This window comes from Bubalus kerabau, chromosome 6, assembly GCF_029407905.1.
Source record: "Bubalus kerabau isolate K-KA32 ecotype Philippines breed swamp buffalo chromosome 6, PCC_UOA_SB_1v2, whole genome shotgun sequence".
NCBI lineage: Eukaryota > Metazoa > Chordata > Mammalia > Artiodactyla > Bovidae > Bubalus > Bubalus kerabau.
In genome coordinates this window covers 53,482,922-53,508,681 of record NC_073629.1, presented here as the reverse complement: position 1 = coordinate 53,508,681, position 25,760 = coordinate 53,482,922, and the positions used below count along the sequence as shown (strand labels likewise).

At 37.9% G+C, this 25,760-nt stretch overlaps 1 protein-coding gene across 1 annotated transcript; it reads left to right on the top strand.

The window, feature by feature from the left end:
• Nucleotides 1-17,261: 17,261 nt before the first annotated feature.
• LOC129656150 (60S ribosomal protein L18-like) lies at nt 17,262-17,886 on the top strand. The gene has a single exon (XM_055586898.1). It carries the CDS (start codon nt 17,294-17,296, stop codon nt 17,882-17,884), a length of 591 nt encoding a protein of 196 aa, XP_055442873.1. The 5' UTR covers nt 17,262-17,293; the 3' UTR covers nt 17,885-17,886.
• Nucleotides 17,887-25,760: the final 7,874 nt, after the last annotated feature.

The window sequence follows — 25,760 nt, the reverse complement described above, 5'->3', positions numbered from 1 at the left end:
AATAAGCAGGGTGATAATATATAGCCTTAACGTATTCCTTTTCCTATTTGGAACCAGTCTGTTGTTCCATGTCCAGTTCTAACTGTTGCTTCCTGACCTGCATATAGGTTTCTCAAGAGGCAGGTCAGGTGTCTGGTATTCCCATCTCTTTCAGAATTTTCCACAGTTTATTGTGATCCACACAGTCAAAGGCTTTGGCATAGTCCATAAAGCAGAAATAGATGTTTTTCTGGAACTCTCTTGCTTTTTCCATGATCCAGTGGATGTTGGCAACTTGATCTCTGGTTCCTCTGCCTTTCCTAAAACCAGCTTGAATATATGGAAGTTCACAGTTCACATATTGCTGAAGCCTGGCTTGGAGAATTTTGAGCATTACCTTACTAGCATGTGAGATGAGTGCAATTGTGCAGTAGTTTGAGCATTCTTTGGCCTTGCCTTTCTTTGGGATTGGAATGAAAACTGAAAACCTTTCCCAGTCCTGTGGCCACTGCTGAGTTTTCCAAATTTGCTGGCATATTGAGTGCAGCACTTTCACAGCATCATCTTTGAGGATTTGAAATAGCTCAACTGGAATTCCATCACCTCCACTAGCTTTGTTCGTAGTGGTGCTTTCTAAGGCCCACTTGACTTCACATTTCAGGATGTCTGGATCTAGGTGAATGATCACACCATCGTGATTATCTGGGTCGTGAAGATCTTTTTTGTACAGTTCTTCTGTGTATTCTTGCCACCTCTTCTTAATATCTTCTGCTTCTGTTAGGTCCATACCATTTCTGTCCTTTATCGAGCCCATCTTTGCATGAAATGTTCCCTTGGTATCTCCAATTTTCTTGAAGAGATCTCTAGTCTTTCCCATTCTGTTGTTTTCCTCTATTTCTTTGCATTGATCACTGAGGAAGGCTTTCTTATCTCTCCTTGTTATTCTTTGGAACTCTGTATTTAGATGCTTATATCTTGTCTCCTTTGCTTTTCGCTTCTCTTCTTTTCACAGCTATTTGTAAGGCCTCCTCAGACAGCCATTTTGCTCTTTTACATTTCTTTTCCATGGGAATGGTCTTGATCCCTGTCTCCTGTACAGTGTCACAAACCTCCGTCCACAGTTCATCAGGCACTCTGTCTATCAGATCTAGTCCCCTAAATCTATTTCTTACTTCTACTGTATAATCACAAGGGATTTGATTTAGGTCATACCTGAATGGTCTAGTGGTTTTCCCCACTTTCTTCAATTTAAGTCTGTATTTGGCAATAAGGAGTTCATGATCTAAGCTATAGTCCACTCCTGGTCTGTTTTTGCTGACTGTATAGAGCTTCTCCATCTTTGGCTGCAAAGAATATAATCAATCTGATTTCAGTATTGACCATCTGGTGATGTCCATGTGTAGAGTCTTCTCTTATGTTGTTGGAAGAGGGTGTTTGCTATGACCAGTGTGTTCTCTTGTCAAAACTCTGTTAGCCTTTGCCCTGCTTCATTCTGTACTCCAAGGCCAAATTTGTCTGTTACTCCAGCTATTTCTTGACTTCCTACTTTTGCATTCCAGTCCCCTATAATGAAAAGGACATCTTTTTTGGGTGTTAGTTCTAAAACTAAGCATACAAGTACCATTTACCATAGAAGTACTAAATAACCAGAGGCACGACTTAGTGAGTTGATGTCATTAAACCTGTGTAATTTTCCAGAGCATCTGCATTAATAGCTCATTAGTGAAGTAAGCATGACAGCAGGGATGGAAGATATGCATGAACCCAATAGCATGGGTTTCCACTTACCAAGGCTAACCTAGTTATTGCCACTGCCAAATGTCCAACCTGGCAACTGAGATAAATGCTAAGCCCCTGGTATGGCACCATTCTTTAAAATCAAATATCCCCTTAGCGGCAAGATTACTAGCTGAGAGTCTTCCACCTTTAAAGGAATAGAATCATCTAACATGGAATCAACACTGGAAACAGCTTGGATCTGGGTATAGGGTTACCTTTCCTGCCCCAATGGCCTAAGCCAGCACTAATATATCCAAAGACTTAGAGACTGCTTAATTCACCAACATGAGATACCACAAAACACTGTATCAAGCCATGAAACCAACTTTACAGCAAAGGTATGGCACTGGACACATATCATATACCACACTACCCAGAATTGTTGGCCTTATAGAGCCGTGGAACAGCCCCTTAAAGATGTAACTAATTTCCCATATACCAATGATTTAGAAAGCTGAAAAGAGATGCACCACCTGAATAACAACAACAAAATCCAGGTAAAATGCAAAATCTTAACTTTTCTTGCACCTACCAGAGCAAAAATACATGGCCACCAAGTACCCTAAAATAATATGGAAAGTCAGACATTTCGAGGAGACAAAAACACAAATCTTGCCTCACTTAGTGGTAGAGCACAAGAGGAGAGAAACACAACTTGAATTTTTAATAAATGATTTTAACTGAGTGTACACTAGTATGAGTGTATAAAATCCCTGACGGCTGCAGAAACAAAGAGAGTTCACATTGGCTCTTCTCCTCTGACCTCTGTCATATGCATAAAACAGATTAAGGGTAGGGCAGAAGACCAGAGAAAGCTTCCTTCAATGGTGCAGGCTGGGAGGACAGGAACAGCTGCCACATCAGAAACAGCACAAAGCCCTGCCCTACTCTACTTTTCTACAGGACAAAACCTTAGCTTGCTGGGCTAAGAGCAGCAAAACCTGGCACCCCAAAAGCACATATATAAACCCACTGTGACTAAGGGAAGGGTAAAAAATAAAATGCTCTTCATTTGGGGGAGGGGTAGGAAACTGTCCTGAACTCAAGCCTTTAGAGAGCTCCTATAACTGGGAGAAAGGCACGAAACTCTCTTCACAAGACTTGACACAGAGCAAGGCAGAGTTTGGCTATGATGGAAAAAGAAGCAAGATCACAAAGGAAGCCTCACCTCCAAAACTTAGGGATACAGGGCCTGCCTAAGAATAAGGCCAAGACAGGACACTAGAAACCTGCCCAACTCCCACCACCAAGCTAGCAAGTTCCAAGTAAGAAGCAAAAACAATCTATCACCAGTAGGGGAAAAACATGGACATATGAACATGAAGAGATCTCTTATAACATACAAGTACATAAAAACCACCACAATAGTTTAAAGTAATTAGCCTCCAATTAAAATAAATAAATTAATTTAAGATAAATAAAAGAAAAAAGATACAAGTGCATAGGAAAAGCCAAAAGCTAAGAATAGAACATGAATATATGACTGAAGCAACTTAGCGGCAGCAGCAGCATTGCCAAAAACTCTTTGGTAACTCAGGTTTCAACCTAAACACAAAGTAACCCTAGAAGCATTTGATGCCAAATTTAAACCCAACCTAGATATATTAACTCAACTCCCCCAACTATACACAGGCACATTTAACCTAGAATTACAAAAGTTGTACTAATTTCAGTCTTAAGCATTACTTATCTCAGTCTTTTCCTTCCTATATATGATGCCCAATACTAAATCAAAAATTATTTTTAAAAAAGACTAAAACCAAATGAGGAAAAACTGCACTATCAAGAGACAAAGAAATCAACATAACCAGAATCATATGTTGGAACTATCAGTCTATAATTAACATGAGAAAATCTTTAATAGAAAGGGTGGACAATATGCCTATAGCAAATTTCAGTAGGTATTTGGAAACTATAAGAAAGAGAAAAATGGAAATGTCAGAAATATAAAAACCTGGTATTGGACATGAAATATGCCTTCCACAGGCACATAAGTAGAACTAACACAGCCAAGGAAAGAAAGAGTGGACTTAAAGACAGGCCAATAGGTATTGTCCAAACACTAAGAGGAAGGAGAATGAATAAAACAGAGCACCCAAGAGTTGTGGGATAATATCAAATGATCTAACGCACCAGAAAAAAAGAGGACTAGAACAAGCTTGAGAAATATTTGAAAACATAATGGCCAAGAATTTTCCTAAAACAATGAAATACAATAAACCATAAATCAAAGAAGCTCAGGAAACCCCAAAAAGAATGAACACTAAAAAAAAAAAAGAAAACAGCCCTTCGCACATATACACACAAAGAGGTGCACACTTCTCAGCAAATCATATTCAAGCTGCTGAAAACCAACGACAAAGAGAAATTCAGAAGGCAAAAGAAAGATGAGGAAAAGACAGATAACATACTGAGTAAAAAGATGAATTACAGCAGGCTGTCATAAACCGTACAATCTAGAAGATAACAGAGTGATCTTTAAAATCCTGAAGAAGAGGGGGGAAATCTATCTCCTCAGAATCCTATGCCACTGAAAATATCTTCCTAACAAAAGCTGAGAAAATTCATTTCCAGTAGACCTGCACTACAAAATGTTTTTTAAGAAGCTCTTTAGCAATAAGAAATATGATATCAGAAAGAAACTTGAGAGTATACAGTGAAATTAAATCTTCAGAAATGATTAAAATAAAGGTAAATGTAAAAGATATTTTTCTCATTTTACAGCTCTAAGAGATAATTAATTTTAAAATAGTAGCAATGAATTGAAGGTTTGTAGTACAATGTAAAAATTAAAGTAAAATATATGACAAAGATTGTAGAGAAGATTAAAGAAAAGAGGGACAATTGAGAATATGCTATTATAAGGTTCTTATGTAATATGTGAAAAAACATGATGTTATTTGAAGTTATATTATGATTATATAAATATGTACATTTTAAGTATTAAGAAACAACTAAGAAAAATCTTTAAAAGAAATGTAAATAATAATCCAAGTAATGAGGATAAATGGGAACTTTTTTAAATGCTCAATGCAAAATCAAACAGGAAAGACAAGAATAAGAGAAGCAAAAATAATGGAATAAACAAAAAAGCTAGCAAAATGGTAGATATAATTATTACATTAAATATAAATGATAAAATTCATCATTTTAAAAACAGAGATTACCAAACAGCAAAAAAAACAAAACCGAACTGCATGTATCTATAAGAAATCCACTTTAAACCTAAAGGTGTAAATAGATTAAAAGTATACAGTGGAAATATATGTATCTTACAATCATCAAAAGAAGGCTGAAATAACTATACTAAGACTAGACAAAGTAGAGTACAAAACAAGGGATATTATAAGGTATAAACATAATGATAAAAAAGGTTAATTCACTAAGAAGACAAAGCAATTCTAAATGATACATTCCTAACAGGTATGGTTCAGAATACATAAGGTAAAAATTGATATAGGTGAAAGAACAAATGGACACATTCACAATCATAGGTGGTGACTTCAGTGGTAATCAGTGAACAAAAAACAGGACTTCCTTGGTAGTCTGGTGGTTAAAAAGTCACCTGCCAATGCAGAGGACACGGTTTGATCCCTGGTCCAGAAAGGTTCCACAAGCCACGGGCAACTAAGGCTATGTGCTGCAGCTACGGAAACTGCGCATCCTAGAGCCTGTGCTCTGCAACAGCAGAAGCTACTGCAGTGAGAAGCCCAAGCACCACAACAGAGAGCAGCACTTGCTCCCTGCAGCTAGAGAAAGTCCGTGCACAGCAACAAAGACCTAGCTCATAAATAAATTAATGAATTTTAAAAAAGAAGACAATCCCATATAGTTTAAAGAAAACTAGAACAAAAAAAACAGAAACTCAATAAGGATACTGAAAGCAAGCATAAGAAAAGAAATAAAGAGCAGAAGTCAGTGAATTTGAAAATAGGAAAAATAAATAAACAATGAAAAAACAGAAAGCAAGCTCTTTGAAAAGATCAATAAAATTAACAAACTTCCAGCCACAATGACGAAGAAAAAAGGAGAGTGAAAGTCGCTCAGTCCTGTCCAGCTCTTTGCGACCCTATAGTCCATGGAATTCTCCAGACCAGAATAACTGGAGTGGGTGTAGCCTTTCCCTTCTCCAGGGTATCTTCTCAACCCAGGGATCGAACTCAGGTCTCCCACATTGCAGGTGGATTCTTTACCAGCTGAGCCACAAGGGAAGTCTGAGAATACTGGAGTGGGGAGCCTATCCCTTCTCCAGTGGATCTTTCTGACTCAAAAATCGAACCAGGGTCTCCTGCATTTCAGGCGGATTCTTTACCAACTGAGCTATGAGGGAAGCCCAAGAAAAAATGAGCGAATATGCAAAATGCCAATATCAGAAATAAAAGAGGGGCTATCACTATAAAGATCATCTAGTCACAGAATAATAATTGAAGATTACAAACAACCTATGTACATCTATTTGACAAAATAAGTGAAATGGAGTTTGCCTAAAAGACACCAACTACCAAAGCTTACTCAAGAATAAATAAATAAATAAAATTTTCTTGTATCTACTAAAGAGAATAAATTTGCAGTTAAAAACATCCTACAGAGAAAAGTACAGGCTAAGATGATTTTCCTGGCAAAGTTGTTTAAACTTTTATGGGAAAAAATATCAAACGTGTCAATTCCACACAAAAGCTTCAAAAAAAAAAAAAAATAGAAGAGGAATGAGCACTTTCTGTCTTATTTTATAAGTCAGCCCATTACCCTGATACTCAAGCCAGACAAAACAGTATAACAAGCCATTATCTTTCATGGACATAGATATAAAAAATCTCAGAAAATATTAGTAAATCAAATTCAGGAGAAAATATGTAAAAGTAATATAGGATGACCAAATAGAATTTATTCCAAGAATGCAAGGTTAGTTCAATACTTGAAAAATCAAACAATGTAATTTACCACATCAAAAGAGTGAAGAAGACCATGATAGATCATCTCAGAGGACACAGGAAAAACAAATTTGATAAAATTCAACATCTGTTCACCATAAAAAAAACTCAACAAATGGAATAGAAATTTCTCACTTTAATAAAGAGCACTTTTTTAAAAATCTACAGCTAAAATCATACATAATTGTTAAAGATTGCTTCCCCCAAGATAAGAAACAAGGCAGAGATTTTCATTATTTCTAATTAACATTTAAATGAAGGACATAGCCAGTGAAAGAAATAACTATTACTGCTGAGTCACTTCAGTCGTGTCCGACTCTGTGCAACCCCACAGATGGCAGCCCACCAGGCTCCCCTGTCCCTGGGATTCTCCAGGCAAGAACACTGGAGTGGGTTGCCATTTCCTAAGTCACACCAAACAGAAAGAAGAAAGGAAAAAACCCACAAGTTTCTCCCTATAGATGGTATCATTTTTCTTAAGGAGAAAATTTTAAAGAATATGCAAATGAATCTAGTAAGACTAATATGTCAGTTTAGCAAGATCACAGGACAATATATACTATCAATGAGCAACTGAAAATTTAATTTTTAAAAAATATCATTTCCAGTATCACCACAAATGAAATACTTAGGTATAAATCTAATAAAATATATACAAGATCTGTCTATATGTTGAGAACTACAAAACACTACCGGGGTCCAGCCCCAGTGGATCCAGGGATTTCGAAGGGGAGACGGCTTCAGCGATCAGGATACGATAGAATTAAAGATATAAAAAGTGATCAAATAAGGATAGCTCAGTGAGAAAATTCAGTGAAGAAAAGAGGCTGAATAACTTGGTTTACGTGGAAAGCCAATAAAATTCCAGACAAGGAATTTGCGTCACCTACGTAGGCTGCAGGCGTCCTCCAGTTCTCCCGAAGGAGAGGAGACACTAAGGCCTCCCCAGGCAGATCTTAGAAGCCCAGGCATAATTAGTAGCCTTGATGAGCCTCCATGCTCCAGATGGGAATTCAGCCAGAAGGTGAGAGAAAGAATGACATGGGGAGACCAGCCTTTCCAGGACCTGATCCCATTCTTTATTTTCCAGGGTCCGCTTTTATACACAGAGATGTAATGCAAAAGTCACGCGGGGTCAGCAGTCCTGACTTTTATCAAAATCAGGTGCTTCATACAAATGTATACAAAGGTCTTAGGGGTGTTACATCATCTTCTGGCCAGGGGGCCTGCTAAGAATTTATGACCCTCTCCTTGTGATAGCGGTCAGTCAACCAGAACACTTATTTCTCTAGTGATGATTATTCTTAAAACAGAGACGCCACCTTCCGAAGGCTCCAGATAAGGTTACATTCCTATAGGGTGAGGGTGCAGTAGGTTTTAATTAAGGAAAGAATTTGCTTAGCCTAAGGTCTAACGTGATTAATATCAAAGGTTAATACTTACTTCTCTTATATGTTAGTTATATTCATTAATGTGTATAAGGGGCAAGGGATATGGAGATGTAGCAGCAAATATTGGCTCAACAATGAAATCCTCCACTGGTATAATTCCTAACTAGCCCACTAATACTATACTAATAATTTTCTAACTTCTCAAAAGAATCTGTTTTTAGAAAGTTTAGAGCATCTCGTGCCTCTCACGGTTGGGAGGCTGTGAACAATCACATGTGGCCAGACATGCCTGTCAGGCAGGCTAGAGAACCTTCAGAGGAGTTTGTAGGTTGAAACACTCCTGTCACGCCCAGGAATTATTATTAACTGGAGCTCTAAGTTGACTCCTTCTCCGAAAGAGGTGGTGGGGGACAGCCACCCATAAAGTCAGAGGTGTAGGTGAGAGCACAAAGCAGTAAAGTAGGCAGACTCTGGTTTTGGGGGTAGATGCTCGAGAATTTCCAGGGGGACTCCTGAGGCTCGATCCCGCCTTTGCGTATGCCGCACTTCCTTCCTCATGACCTTTGCCACGGGCGGAGTTCCTCACTCTGGCTCCAGGCAAAACACCAAATAAAGAAATCAAAGAAGACCTAAATAAATACAGATATATGTATTTAATGATTGCAAGATTTATAGATTCAACACAATTCATATCAAAATCCCAGCAGGATCCTTTGTAGAAATCTACAAGCTAATTCTAAAATGTATACAAAGAATCAATGGAAATAGAAAAGAGATTCATAGATCTAGCCTCCTTCCCTCAATTTGGAACAACACTGAAGGCCCATCTGATTTCAAAGCTCCCTGTAGATGAGCTGCGACCTCAGCTACAACTGTCCTGTGAGGTGGCTTCTCCTTCTATCCAATCCCGCCTCCCTCAGTTTCTCACAAGGGTGTCTACTGAGACCAAGCACCAATGGACCTCCCATATACAAGTTTCCATCTCAGTTTCCAGGGGATCAAATCTAACTCAATAAGCTTGAATGAGTGTCTACAAATGAAAATACTGAATATCTAAGGTGTTGTTTGATTTTTAAAAATTAGACCAATAAAAAACAAAAAAGGTGTATCAAATTAGGAATATACTCCACAAGTTTAACACTGATTCCTGAAGACAGAGTATGCATGCACTATATGATTGCACTCTTGAAATGGAGATCAGATGAGTGGTTGCTAGTGGTTAAAGAGAGGGTGGGAGTGGGAAGGAAGTAGATGTGGCTATCAAAGGGCAACATGAGGAATCCCTGTGGTGATGGAAATGTTTGCTATCTTGACTATATCAATCCAACATCTTGGTTATCCAATGTTGTACTGTAATTTTGCAAGATGTTATCATTGGGGAAAACTGAGTAAAGGGTACATGGAATCTCTCTGTATTATTAATCTGTATTATTTCTCACAATGGCACATGGACCTATAATTATCTCAAAATCAAAAGTTTAATTAAAGAAAAGAAAAATATTTGTTAATGGACAGCTTTTCAAAAATTAGGCTTGAGTGGGTTTATTCTAGCATAGTTTCAAGACAGGATAGAATGAAAAATAATTATGAAAGATCAGACCTTTTACAAATTATAGCTTATTAATTCCTTTCACTAGGAGGCTCATGGAATTTTCCTTTAGTCATAGAAGTATACACTGAATACAAATTTTAAGAGGGCTTTATAAATCTAAGAAAAGTAGGAATAACTATCTGGAATCACCTTATGTACACATTTTGAATTTTCTTATGTCTCCTGAAAAAAAATCAAAATTTTTAATTAAAAAAGTATATAAACAATATATCTACCCTATAAATGTTTATGAAAAAAAAAGTTCCTGAAATCAGTGCCTACCTCTGAAAAAAGACTTCTGAATCAACAGAGATGGAATTAAGTTGACCTGACCATAAGTTCCAAACTCAATCCTTAGACTTCTGAGAATGAGCAGAGTATAATTTTAAAAGATGGTTATCAAAAATAAGGGGAAGAAAGAAACAGAGAGACAGAGACCAAGATATCTAATTGAAAGAAGTGGAAATTTACTCATTTCAAAATTTCCTGTTCATTAACAGATAAAAAGACCATTTATTTTTGTTTTTAAAAAAATTCCCTGTATTTTATGTTGTAGATAATTCATGCTACTAATTTACTTCACTCTGCATAATAGGCTCTAAGTTCATCCACCTCATTAGAACTGGCTCAAATGCATTCCTTTTTATGGCTGAAGGAGATCAGCTCTGGGATTTCTTTGGAAGGAATGACGCTAAAGCTGAAACTCCAGTACTTTGGCCACCTCATGCGAAGAGTTGACTCATTGGAAAAGACTCTGATGCTGGGAGGGATTGGGGGCAAGAGGAGAAGGGGACAACAGAGGATGCGATGGCTGGATGGCATCACTGACTCGATGGACGTGAGTCTGGGTGAACTCCGGGAGTTGGTGATGGACAGGGAGGCCTGGCGTGCTGCGATTCATGGGGTCGCAAAGAGTCGGACACAACTGAGCGACTGAACCGAACTGAATTTACTTTAAAAGAACTTTTAAATAATTGGCTCATCCAGTATCAAAAAGCATTAATGTTTTATATGATAATAGATTAACAGATGATATAGATTTGGGTACAACCATACAATGAAGTACCCTGCAACAATTAAAAATAATGAATCAACTTCCTGTAAACAACTGAAGGAATCTGTAACATATTTTAAGGAAAATAGCAAGACAAAAAAAATAGCAATGTGCATGGTATATGTAAAAAATAAAATAATGCACATATAGGGAGTATATCTTGGGCTTCCCTTGTAGGTCGGCAGTAAAGGATCCACCTACAATATAGGAGACCTGGGTTTGATCCTTGGGTCTGGAAGATCCCCTAAAGGAGGGCATGGCAACCACTCCAGTATTCTTGCCTGGAAAATCCCATGGACAAAGGAGCCTGGCAGGCTACAGTCCATGGGGTCACAAAGAGGTGGACACAACTGAAGCAACTTAGCACACATGCATGCAGATATGCACACAGCATATCTTGAAAAGAGCAGACAAAAAACCAGTAACAGCAGAAGCCTCCTCAACAGGCCTGGAACAGAGGTAGGAGGGAAATACGCTTTTAATTGTATACTTTCCCGGAAGTTTGAAATTTGTACCATGCAGACACACTACCTTGAATATAAATTTTAAAATAAAGCTTAAAAAATACTGAACATGTGAGTAAATAAGTTATATACAACATTATCTATTTAAAAGTACTATCAATGAAGTGAGACAAAACGAGCATAGGCTTTGAAGTGGAATCACTAGTAACTGGAATATGCCATTTACTGGTTATTGTGGCTTGGGCAATTTATTGTTTTATCCTGAGACTTTTGCAAAGTGGGGATTCTAACATCCATCTTTAAGGGTTATTCAGTGGATTGCATTTAATCCACAAACAGAGCCCTATAGAAGGAAAGCCACAAATAGCAGCTATTTCCCTCATCCTGACTCATTATCTATGCTAATGTGGTCCTCGGATGCTGATAAATGAGAAAAAAATTACTTGGCAGTTATGTTTTCATGTGTGATACTGTTTCTGAAGGTCCATAAACCATACTGAGAAGCCCACGGGTGTTCTCTATTCTTCTCCTTCATTCCCCATGCAGTCAAAGGCAGGAATGAAGCACCTCGGTCTTATTTAAAGCTTCATTAAAATTCAACAGTAGACGCTTACTGGGTTCCATCAAAAGCACAGGATGAGACAAAGCCTTGGGTACAGGTGATTTGGTACAGGAGGTAACTCCAAGAAGCAGAGGGGAAGGAACCTGGAGAGTAAGAGAAATGAGGAGAAAACTGAAGAAAGCTGCATTACGAAGCTCCCCTCTCTGGGCAATTAGGGCTTGACCCAGTCAGAACTACCTGAGTCGCATACATAAAGTCCCCTAGAAGTGTCCACCCAGAGGACAGGAGACTGGAGCATTTATCCACTGTGTTCTGTCCCCCACTGGCTGAGGGTTGACCTTGGGGTGTTAACATCACCCCACTTTGGGGCTGCATGTTCAAGGGAGTTGAAGAGGCTACCACGGCATCAGAGAAAGCCCTGGGGAAGAGAACAGAAAGACACACACGTGAAGCCTGGCATTATCAGCACAAGGTGAGTTTGAACTTACATGGAACTGTCCACTGCAACTATGGCTAAAAACCGAGGTAGGCTGAGGAGAGATGACATGGTGAGCCAGAGGCATTTGCTACATACATCATCTAGAAATATTTTGGCCAAGTTACTGAAGCTAAAAGAATGAACATGCCACAATTCTCATAATTTTCTTTCCTGTCTTCCTTCTCGAATACGGCAGTAACAATTATATGTTTAAAGCTTGTGGCATTTCTTCAGTGATCCAAATGCTGGGGACAAACTTGTGCATATTTCTTTGACATGCCTGAGGAGCTGAGCCAGCATGACATTGACTTCTGGATATTTACTCCTCTTAACAGCTCTTATAACTATGCTCACTACTCTTTAAAAAAAAAAAAAAAAAAGGCTGAATATTCCTATTCTGAGTGGCTGAGAAATGACATGTTTACCTTTTCTCTTTGCCCAAAATCCAAAACTTATAGAATAAATATTAAAACAAAAATCCACTGCAGTGCCAGAAGCAGAGGAGAGGTGCCACCAGGAAATCAAAGCCAGGGGAAATTTCTGGAGACTATAAAGTCAATGAGAAAGGCTGACAAAAACAACAGAGGCAGGCTCCTGCTCTGCTATTTGACCTTGTTTTCAGTACCATGGGAGCAAATGTAAACACAGTCCCTGTGCTGTGGGAACCGCAAAAGCATATGCAACACTTGAATCCCACACAGTGAGGCACAGAAGTCTTGTAGCATTGGTAACTCTGAAAAGGGGTTTACTTCTTTGTTATGATACTGTTCTTGGCAGAAGACTAAGAGGCATTGAGAACCTGTAGTTTCTAGGATACATATTTCAGAGAATCATGTTACAATACCCTACATGATCATGGCTTCCTCCCATAAGGCAGGAAATTTTCCAACAGAGAGCATGGCCTGAGTACTAAAAGGTTCTCATAAAACTTGAGGTGCACTGCTCTTCCTTTGTAATAACTCAAACAGTAAACACAAAGTAGCTTTTGCATCTGCTTCCTCTGTATCTTATCAGTAAGAGAACAAGGGTAAGAGACAAGTTGGTGGCTAGGAATTGACTTGAAAGTTTGTAATCAAGCATGAAGTACTGACCCTCACATCCAGTCTCGCTGTCCCAATATAGAAACTGAAAGGACTGGAAGCACAAAAAGAGCACCAGCATAAAGAGAAATGTGCCCCTGAATACAGCCCTGAGACCAGATTTCGAAAGCTGCAATTTTGGCAGAGACGACTCCTGGGATGGGTGCTGGGCAGAGAAATGGGAGAGTCTCCAGGTAATTTCAAGGCCACAGTGAGAGACAATGAGCATTGTACAGCCATCGTAGCCAGCGAGTGCTAAGTAGAATAATGGCCTCCCACACACATCCACAGCCCAATCCCTAGGACCTTACATGGAAAAAATAGGGTTTGCAGGTGTGAATATATTAGGGTTTGGAGATGGGGAGATTATCCTGAATTTTCCAGTAGGTCCAATGTACTCACAGGGTAAGAGTCATAGGACTGAAAATAGGAAAACTAAATGAAAGTCTACGTACCGACATGCTAAGGTCCATAACTCCAGAACTTTCACAGCTAGACTTAAAACTGCAAAAAAGAGATGGAGGGATCCCTTTCTTAAGAGTATTGACTAGCCTAAGATAAAAGAACTACAGATTCTCACACTTGGGGTTTTCCAATGAAAAATCAATGTCACCAAATTTGACTCTGTTGTGAAGCCACCAAGCTACAAGTCTCAGTCACGTAAATACCCAAAACTGGAAATAGAACTGCCTTATGACCCAGCAATCCCACTGCTGGGCATACACACCAAGGAAACCAGAATTGAAAGAGACACATGTACCCCAATGTTCATCACAGCACTGTTTATAATAGCCAGGACATGGAAGCAACCTAGATGTCCATCATCAGATGAATGGATAAGAAAGCTGTGGTACATATACACAATGGAGTATTACTCAGCCATTAAAAAGAATGCATTTGAATCAGTTCTAATGAGGTGGATGAAACTGGAGCCGATTATACACAGTGAAGTAAGCCAGAAAGAAAAACACCAATACAGTATTCTAACGCATATATATGGAATTTAGAAAGATGGTAACAATAACCCTGTATGCGAGACAGCAAAAAAGACACAGATGTATAGAACAGTCTTTTGGACTCTGTGGGAGAGGGAGAGGGTGGGATGATTTGGGAGAATGGCATTGAAACATGTATAATATCATATAAGAAACAAATCACCAGTCCAGGTTCAATGCATGATACAGGATACTTGGGGCTGGTGCACTGGGATGACCCAGAGGGATGGTATGGGGAGGGAGGTAGGAGGGGGGTTCAGGATTGGGAACACGTGTACACCCGTGGTGGATTCATGTTGATGTATGGCAAAACCAATACAATATTGTAAAGTAAAACAAAAATAAAATAAATAAATACCCAAAAGTGAGGTTTCCAGTTACCTTCATGCTTTAGTGGGAATGCACAACCAATAACCAACAGATATTTGAGGAAAATCAACAGACTAAAACATAATAACAGGAGTGGGAGATGGCAATTTAGATGAAATGAACAATGTAAAAAGAACAGATTTTTTTCAGTAAACATTTACTCTGAGAGATAAGAGATATTGAAGAGCTGAAACAAAGCCAGAGTAACATTTTATCAGGGTCATTCAAAGACCACAAAAGAGCTCTTAAAATTAAAAAATTTGAGAGCAAAATGTTTTTAAGTCAGTAAAAGGATCAAGAGATAAAGTTGACAAAAGCTCCCTGAAAATAGGACAAAAACAATAAAATAACGGATAACAGTCCAGTGAATATCAAATTAAGAGTTTCAGAGAAAAATAAAAAATAGAGAAGACAGTGAACAGTAAATGATCAATAAGAAATTTTCTCAGAACATGAGGATATAAACCTCTATATTAAAAAGGCCTACAATTATAAATGAGAAAAATATGGCCATAATATTAAATAAGAAAAGATGAACACAAAGATATATCATCATGAAATTATCACTGTAATAAAATAAAAATGGTCATAAAATTTTCCACAGAGGTGGAAAATGTTAAATATAAAAGGTTAGAAAAATCAAATACCAAGCTTCTCAGGTGCAAAATTAAAAACCAGAAAGAAATTAATCAATGCTTTCAAAATTTTATTAGAAAATTATTTCCAAATTGGAATTCTACAGCCAAGCGAAATATGTATAAGGTAAACTGTAGCCCACCAGGGCTCCTCTGTTCATGGGATTTTCTAAGCAAGAATACTGAATGGGTAGCCATTCCATTCTCTAAGGGATCATCCCAACCCAGGAACCAAAACTGGGTCTCTTGCATTGCAAGCAAATTCTTGACTATATGAGCCACTTGGGAAGACCAAATATGAATATATTTACCAGAAAATGTATATATCCATGGAAAACTTCTCCTTCCACTAAATAAGAGCAACAGGAAAACAAAATCCCCAAAAATCTATCTATTCTGTACCATTTATCAGGAAACTATTGGAAAATGAACTCCACTAAAGCAGGAGCAAGAAAGAAGAAAACTCAGGGTTTAAGGTATAAGGAATCTAACACAAACGTACAGGCTTAGAAAACAGTCCTTCTAGATTAGAGCAAGAGGATATAAGATTCCAGAATGGATGAGTGGAAGGGGAGGCCTAATTGGTCACCTATTGTGTTTTGACCATGAGGAAAATAATATTTAAACAGATTGTACATTTAATTTGGGGAGAGAATTATTGATAAAGCAAATAAAGCAAATCTTAAAATAAAGCAATTATAAACTTCAAGAAAATAAAAAAGTTGAATAAGAAAGGAAATATAATCATTGTTTTTGGTTTGGCTCAATAGTGAAAATACTTACGTAATAATAATAAAGTAAGTTACTCAGAACCTTAGTTCTCCCATTTATGAAATAAATAAATAATCATAGTACTTATCCACTGGAATTATGTGATGGCAGAATTAATTCATGAATATAAGCATTTAAAGTTATGCCTGGCTCATATAAAGTACTCAATAAATGTTAGCTGTATTGTTAGCTACTTGTGAAGTAAATAATGAAAATGTGCTTACCAAAAATTATGATATGACTGTATCTGGAGGATAGAGAGTTCTTTTTTCTTGAATAATAATAAGTCAACAACCATATATTATTTAGAAACCTGGGGGTAAATTCAGAAGAAATAATGAAAAACAAATGAATGTAGTTATCTTTTGGGAGTAGTAGCAAGGGAAAAATCGGTACTCAAGTTGTTTGGTATAATCTTTTTTTAATAGCATTTTTAAATTATTTATTTATTTTTGGCTGTGCTGGGTCTTTATTGCCATGCAACCTTGCCGTGTTACCTTTCTCTAGGTAAGGCTATTAATCATGGGCTACTCTCTAGTTATGGTGCGTGGCCATCACTTGTTGCTGAGCACCGGCTCTAGGTCACGCTGGCTTCAGCACTTGCAGCTCCTGGGCTCTAGAGCGCAGGCTCAATAGTTGAGGTGCATGGGCTTAGTTGCCCCATGGCATGTGGGATCTTCCCAGATCAGGGATCAAAGCTGTGTCTCCTTCATTGGCAGGCAGATTCTGAGCCACCAGGGAAGCCTGTTTTAAGAGTATTTGATTTGAAAACTCTTTGCAGTTTTTCCTTATAAATGAAAATAATAATGAAGCCACAAAGATAAACAAGGAAAATGCTAGAACAAAGGTAGGTGTAGCCATATCTGACAATACAAAATTCAAACACAAAATTTAAAACATATCAACAAGTATAATTATCAAGAATGTAAATTGTTGTGAACTATTATTTATCTAGAAATATAATAAGACTATTAAAAATGAAAGGGTAATTTGACATATTCTCAACTATAGAGACAGGTTTAACATACCTCACTCAGAAATTGACAGGTGAAATGAAACAAAAATGAATTTAGAAAATAGGATATTTGAATAATACATTTTTAAAGTGTGATTTAGTACTTTTATATGAGACTTTCAAAGCAACAGATAATACATTCATTTCAAAAACTAATGAAACGCTTTTTTTCCGGACCTGGCTAAGGAGGAGGCGCCATCATGGGAGTTGACATCCACCACAACAAGGACCGAAAGGTTCGACGCAAGGAGCCCAAGAGCCAGGACATTTACCTGAGGCTGTTGGTCAAGCTGTACAGGTTCCTGGCCAGACGAACCAACTCCACCTTCAATCAGGCTGTCCTCAAGAGACTGTTCATGAGCCGCACCAACCGGCCACCGCTCTCCGTTTCCCAGATGATCCGGAAGATGAAGCTTCCTGGCCGGGAGGGCAAAACAGCTGTGGTCGTGGGGACTATAACCGACGATGTTCGTGTCCAGGAGGTGCCCAAACTGAAGGTGTGTGCTCTGCCAGTGAGCAGCCGCGCCCGGAGTCGCATCCTCAAGGCCGGGGGCAAGATCCTCACCTTTGACCAACTGGCCCTGGACTCCCCCAAGGGCTGTGGCACTGTCCTCCTCTCCGGTCCTCGCAAGGGCCGAGAGGTGTACAGGCATTTCTGCAAGGCCCCAGGAACCCCGCATAGCCACACCAAACTCTACGTCCGCTCCAAGGACCGGAAGTTCGAGCGCGCCAGAGGCCAACGAGCCAGCTGTGGCTACAAAAACGAACCCGAGAGTCTACCTTGTTATTAAAAAGACTTGGATGCTAAAAAAAAAAAAAAAACAAAAAAAACCCTAATGAAACATTTATAAAAGTTGACTATATATTTTAAGTCCTCAAAGAAACTTTTGTGGAATTTAAAATATAAAAGCCAAAATTTCTAACACATGAAATAAGAGGAGAGGGAAAAAAAGATGATCTGATTTGCAATTTAAAACACTCCTTTAAATAACTATTGAGATTAAAAAGATAGAGAACATATCTAAATTTACAAAAGAGAAAGAATGCATCTCAGAGAACAAAAAGATAAATCTAAGAAAACACTGAAACATTTTTTTAAAAAGGAGTATCTGTGCTGTTAGATTTCAAAATAAATTTTTTAAAAACTGTACAGTAAATAAAGAGAATGATCCTGAAACCCCATCAACACATCCAAGCATATATAAAGATGGCACTTTGTATCAGTGTAGAAAGGATTAATTGTTCAATAAATGGTTCCAGGACCACTGGTTAGCTATTTGCTGCTGCTGCTAAGTCACTTCAGTCGTGTCCAACTCTGTGCAACCCCATAGATGGCAGCCCACCAGGCTCCCCCGTCCCTGGGATTCTCCAGGCAAGAACACTGGAGTGGGTTGCCATTTCCTTCTCCAATGCATGAAAGTGAAAAGTGAAAGGGAAGTCGCTCAGTCGTGTCCAACCCTCAGCGACCCCATGGACGGTTAGCTATTTAGGAGGGGAAAAATAGTCGATGCTTACATTGTTATTCAACAAATGAAATCATGTTCACTTAGATTAAAGAATTTAAAGTTTTAAATAAAACTATGTAAATTTTAACCATGTATAATCTAGGAATGACAGAAGAAGGGGGACTTTCTGGCATAGTACCAAGGCATGAAAATTAAAATGCCAATGATATGCCTTTTTATGGTTGGGGAAAATGGACCTTTTACATTGCTACTGGGCTTCCCTGGTGGCTCAGATGTAAAAGAATCTTCCTGCAATGCAGGAGACCTGGGTTCAATTCCTGGGTCAGGAAGATCCAATAGAGAAGGGAATGGCTACCCACTCCAATATTCTTGCCTGGAGAATTCCAAGGAGAGTAGAATCTGGTGGTTTACAGTCTATGGGGTCACAGTAGTTCATGGACTACAGCCCATAGGGGCTGTATGAATCACAAGCTGGAATCAAGATTGCCATGAGAAATATGAACAACCTCAGATATGCAGATGATACCACTCTAATGGCAGAAAGCAAAGAGGAACTAAACAGCCTCTTGATGACAGTGAAAGAGGAGAGTGAAAAAGATGGAAGTGAAAAAGATTCCCAAGATGGAATCTGCAAGGTTGTCTTTTCATCCTCTTAGGCTGGGTGCTCACAGTAGCCTGGCGGCCCCTCCTTCCTCAATTCCTCCCTCCCTCCCAGGGTGTGTAAGCGCTCTCTTCCTGGTCCGGGCTCCCCGCAGGACAGAAGGTTTTGGTAGATCTTTGTGCTATTTCCCCCTAATGTCTCTGGTACCAGTGCCTCCTGCTGACATGCCCTCTGGGAGCTCCCTCACAGAAGCTCCCTCACAGGTTTAAAACTCAAGATTCAAAAAAATAAGATAATGGCATCAAGTCCCATCATTTTGTGGCAAATAGAAGGAGAAAAAGTGGAAACAGTTACAGATTTTATTTTCTTGGGTTCCAGAACCACTAGGGACAGGGACTGCAGCCATGAAATTAAAGGATGCTTGCTCCTTGGAAGAAAAGCTATGACAAAACTAGACAGTGCATTAAAAAGCAGAGACATCACTTTGCCAACAAAGGTCCATATAGTCAAAGTTATGGCTTTTCCAGTATTCATGTACAGATGTGAGAGTTGAACCGTAAAGAAGCCTATGGTGTGTACGCTCAGCCATGCCTGACTCTTTGCAACTCCATGGACTAGAGCCCGTCAGACTCTCCTGTCCATGGAATTTTCCAGGCAAGAATACTAGAATGGGTAGCCATTTCCTTCTCGAGGGGATCTTTCCAACCTAGGGAACTGCAAACCTGCGTCTTTTGTGTTAGCAGGTGGATTCTCTATCACTGAGCCAAGAATTGATGCTTTCGAACTGTGGTGTTGGAAAAGACTCTTGAGCATCCCTTGGACTAAAGGAGATCAAACCAGTCAATCCGACAGGAAATCAACCTTGAATATTCTCTGGAAGGACTGATGTTGAAGCTGAAACTCCAATACTTTGACTACCTGATGTGAAGAGCCAAGTCACTGGAAAAGACCCTGATGCTGGGAAAGATTGAGGGCAGAAAGAGAAGGGGGCAACAGAGGATGAGATGGTTGAATGGCACCAGAGACTCAAAGGACACGAGTTTGAGCAAACTCTGGGAGGTAGAGAAGGACAGGAAAGCTAATGTATTATAGTCCATGGGGTCACAAAGAGCTGGACACAGCTGGACACTGAACAACAACACTGCCATTAGGAGTGAAAATTGGTACCACCTCTCTGAGAAGCATTTTGTCAGTATATATCAAAAGTCTTAAAAATATGTCTGCTGTTAAAAATATATATGCCCTTCAATCCGGATATTAAACTGTAGGAAATTGTTTTAGAGAAACAATCAGAATGTGAAAAAAGAATTGACCATAAGAATATTCATCACAATACTCTTAGAGAAAAACTGACAGTAATCCAACTACGTACCAGGGGTAGATTAGTAAAACAAATGATGATACAATTAGACTACAATATAGCTACTCATAATGAAAGGACCAAAGTATTGGCTCACATAAAAAGATATATTGGTAATGGAAACAAAATGATTATGAAAGAATATATACTATCGTTAATAATTTATACCATCTGTTCACATGTATATGCAACTGTCCTTCACATAATAAATGTTAGTAAATATGTTCTCAGTAAATATGCTAAGTGCATGAACTAAAAAATGTAATTGCATATGTTATATATAAATCTCACAGAAATATTCATTACAAACATTGGTTATATAATACAAAACTTAACTATAAAGTTTAATGTTGATGTATAAGATAAATTTTAATCATACAGAAAAATATGTAACATGTTATACTATTAAACAAAAAGACAGAAAACAAATTATAAATATAGTGAATATGCATAAAAAACACTGAAAGAAAAGACTAATTTCTTTGAGTAACAGAATTATCCTTGATTCTTTTTTCTTCTTCCTATCTTTTTATATTGTCCAAATTTTTGGCATAAAAACATTTTTATAATGGTAAAGAAAATATTTTGAGCAAGTTTTATGTTTTGGGATACTATGCATTTATTTAAATTATATTTTTGAAGAATAATGTGAGAAAATTTTCACAGTATATTATTAAAATAATATGCTGGAAATTCTATATACAACATGATTACAATTTTGCTTATACACACATACATATACAAAGGAAAGAAACCATAAATTTATATTAAAATCTTAAGGAGTTTCTTTCAGGGTAGTAAAACAGTTCATCTCTTGTAATTTTCTGTATTTCCCAAATTTTCTACAAAAGGAATGTCTCTCTTTTGTAATCAGGAGAAAGGGCAGCAGGAAGGGGGAGGAATAAATGTTTTTGGCTTTAAGAAATAGAAAATATATAGATGGGTTGAAGGTCAAGCCATCAATCCTAACAGATTCTCTCAGCATCATGGGAATTCATTCTTAGTGATAAACTTATTTTTTCTTAAGTGCATATTTTCTATAACTGTTTATGCTTATGAACACTATTAAAATATTAATGCATTCTTTTCATGTTGTCCTCTCCTGTTGCCCACTCTCCAAGAAACAAATCTATACTTTTCCAGCCTCTAAAAGAGTGAGGAAACTTGCCCAACGTGACATGACTCCTCTTTGGTGGCGGCAGGACCAGAATACAATAGCCCTCGCTCCTAGGCCGGGGTTATCCTCTTGGGAAACAAGTTTTGAAATATTTATTCTTTATGTACTCTCATTTAAATCAGCAACAAGCAAAATTCTGACCTCTTCAATTATGGATCCAATCCCAAAGAGCCTCCAAGGACTCCTGACTTGTGGAAAGTGAAGATGCATTCGATCATTAAGCAAACCGTACTGTGGCCCACAATGTGTGCGTGCACATGCTAAGTTGCTTCAGTCATGTCTGACTCTTCCTGCCTCTGTGGTCTATAGCCCACCAGGCTCTCCATCCGTGGGATTTTCCAGGCAAGAATACTGGAGTGGGTTGCCATGCCCTCCTCCAGGGGATCTTCCCGACCCAGGGACCAAACCTGTTCTCTTATATCTCCTGCATTGGCAGGGGGGTTCTTTACCACTAGTGCCACCAATACGACAACCTAAGGAATATTTAATAACTACTTTTCATTTGATTGTTATCCTGATTCACTGGGCTTCCCTGGTGGCTCAGACAGTAAAGAATCTGCCTGCAAAGAGGGAGACCTGGGTTCGATCCCTAGGTTGGAAAGATTCCCTGGAGAAGGGCATGGAGAAGGCCATGGCAACCCACTCCAGCATTCTTGCCTGCAGAATCCCATGGACAGAGGAGCCTGGCGGGTTACAGTCCATTGGGTTACAAACAGTCAGACATGACTGAGCAACTAAACACACTGATTCACTGATGGGAGGCAAGCCTACAAGATGAGCTACAGAACCAGCAAAATCTAGCTTAGGCTATCACCTACACAGGGTCTCCTTATCCATATTTAAAGTCCCCTGGAATCCTTTAAAGTGTCCATCAACACCAGGAGGCTGGCAGACTTAGGCAGAAACACCAACCATTCGCATGTTTGCAAAGAAATATACACACTTCACACACACACACACGCACACACACACACACACACACACAGCATTTTGCTGAGGCACCTCCTCTCAAAAGAAAACAAGAAACAAAACTGATTTCAACAGTCCATCAAATGCATAAATGGCATGCTATCTAATAAACCATTATAGATTCCAAAACACATCTGCTCAGTCTTTCAAATGGTAAACTTCCATGAACTATTAATGGAACAGTATCACTCTATTTTTTAAAATCCCTCAAGTCTAGCATTTGAAATCTAATCCAATTCAGAATTCTTTAAACATCAAATTCAACTTTTCATCCACAGTAAACACAACATCTAAAAGGTATGAGGCCTAAGTTAGTTAATAAAATGTTTGCTGCTTTTCTTTCCATAGTAATAAGAAATACTATCCAATTTGCAATGATTAAATGTCCAAATACCATATAAACCTCAGGAATATACCTCCCTCAGTTGCTTTAAGTATCAATCATAAAGAAAACTAACACTGTGACTTAATATTCCTTTTACTCTGCCAAAAAACTCTCCCAAACACCACATACACAAAAAAAGCAGTAAAGCCTGATTAACTTCATTGAAAGTTAGTGCACAATTCACATCTCAGTATGTGTATACAGGACATTTTAATCTCATCCAGAAGAAGGAACAGAGGCCTCTGAGGTCTCTCTTGCTGTGACTTCTACTACCATACTCCTACAAAAAGAAAACAGGCAATATATTAAAATAAAGAATTTCACTGTAAGCTTTTTAATCCATCATTAATTTCCTCTTTCCTCATAAGACAGTTTCACATTTTAGAATTTAAGAGTGCTGAGATAAATATCCTTTTATGTTTAAAGAAAGCAGATTAACTTGGGGAAATCATTGCTTCCTGTTAGAAGGACAAAAAATAGTGTATAAAGGAAAAATATACTAATAGATGGCTTTCTAAATAAAGCATGATCACTGAGCAATACTAAATCCGGTGTCTTCTGTGTCAAATTAATCTCTTCATTATGTGGAACCAGGCTGGCTATTTTATGTTTCAATCCATCTTTAAGAGCAACATTTGATTAATCAAGATAATGATGACAGTTTTTAGCTAGTGACAAATGATACATTTATTCAGGCCTTTTTTCAGATGATCCAAGCTACTGTGAGCAAGAGAAAAAGAAACATCAATTTGGGAGATTAGATTAGTACACCAAGTTTAAACTCTTCACTTACTCTAGCAAACAGGATCATAAATAAGGGTTTGTTAATGTATAAATCTCTACCATAAAAAATGATTATCAAATATAGGACATGCAAACTTGTCTGGATAATTTTATGTTAAGGAACATATAAAAAGTTGCATATTTGTGCTAATTTAAAGTTGGTGGATTTCAAAAACAATGTGACAGAACAATTTCAATTAAACTACTGGAAAGTCACCTTTACTAAACTCAGAACTGTTTTAAAAGACCCTTCTTAAAAGTAACTGTTAATACAGAGTGAGAAGGCATCTCATTTGTCCTCTTCATTAAAGGTAACTATGTAACCAGTTTGCATAGCCTCATCTATCTGTTTATAACAATAGCTCTAATACCGGGGTTGGCAAACAACCCAGCCCACAGGCCAAATCCAGTTGGTCATATGTTTTTGTAAATAAAGTTTTATTGGAACACAGTCACAGTAGTTCATTTATGTATTGTCTACTGCTATTTTCACACTACAGTGGAAGAACTGAGTGGTTTTGCAACTAAGACCATATGGGCCACAAAACCTAAAATATTTACTATATGGCCCTTTACTGAAACTTTGCTGACCTCTGCTCTAATATACTAGTTTTCAAACTTTTAGCAATATAATCCTTTCAAACAAAATCTTACTTTAAAAATCTGAAAGCAATATTCTTAGAATATATTATTTTATAAATTAAAAACAGCATTTACTTAATATAAACTCAATCAATGATTACAATCAGCAATTTTGTTGAACACAAAATAGAAACCAAGAGTGCCAGATGATAGCTGCAATCAGAGAAGTATCCCCGTTTTTTGTTTTTTTTTTTTAATTTTGTTTTGGTTGCAGAGATTTGATTCACACAGATAAGTGGTTGCAAATAGTAACAGTTCTTTTTTAAAGCTCCCTTGCAAACTCAGGATACTCTACAACTAAAAGATGATAGAAGTCTATTCCAAGAAACTGTACAAGTTAACCTGGCAGCCCATGTGAATACACTGATCTCTAAGGTTTTAAAATTTAGCACTTAGCATTTTTGTTAAGTGTGCTTTTATACTTCCACTTTAAAAACAGATTCTTTTTAATGTAAATGAATTTTTAGCTTACCAAGAGGGTTAATTATTATATGTAAAGTACATAAAACTGCCTGCTAAAAACTCCTTTCCTACTTCTTATGAAAAGCGTTTTCCCCAAATTTCAAACATGTGGTCTTAGTAAGAGCTTCCATGTTTCCAGATAGTACCACCTTCCCAGCCACAGTGATGGACCAAGCCAATCCAATCATTGTCTGTTCCCAGAATTCTTTACCTAGACATCAGAGACAAGACACTTCCACTTACTCATTGATGCTGAAGAAGAAAGTTACGAGAGATAATGAGACCTCAGTGTTGCAAGAGATGCAAGTACTTTTCAGTCTTTTCCTCTACAGAAGAACTGAATATAAAAGAATGATACTGGTACACCAAGAGAAACAGACATAAAAAACAGAGTCCTAGTGACACTGCAGACTATGGTTCCTATCTGCATCCCTGACCTCTCTGTAGTTTGATTATAAAAGGCAATAAATTCCTACCCTTTTTATCTGAGGTAATTCAAGCTAGGTTTGAGTTGAGTATCCTAACAGACACACACACACAGACACACATATGCATACACATAAATGTTTTCATTGCAAATGTATGGGTAAAAGTCTGAAAGGACACTTATGATAATAGATTTTTGCCATTCTTTACGGCTACCTATTCTATCACATAAACTCCTTTTCTACATTTCTATAATCTTCCCATTCCTTATAAGTCTTAATGAAATGTCAGTTACAATGGTCCAAGTAGTTTATTATTAGAACTTCAACTAGGGAAGTGTTAAGATAGATCCAAAGAATGGAATAAACTTGGGAGCATACTGAGAAGTAAATCTTC

Excerpts from the sequence above, each read along its gene's own strand:
- LOC129656150 (XM_055586898.1), top strand. The coding sequence starts at position 17,294 with ATGGGAGTTGACATCCACCACAACAAGGACCGAAAGGTTCGACGCAAG.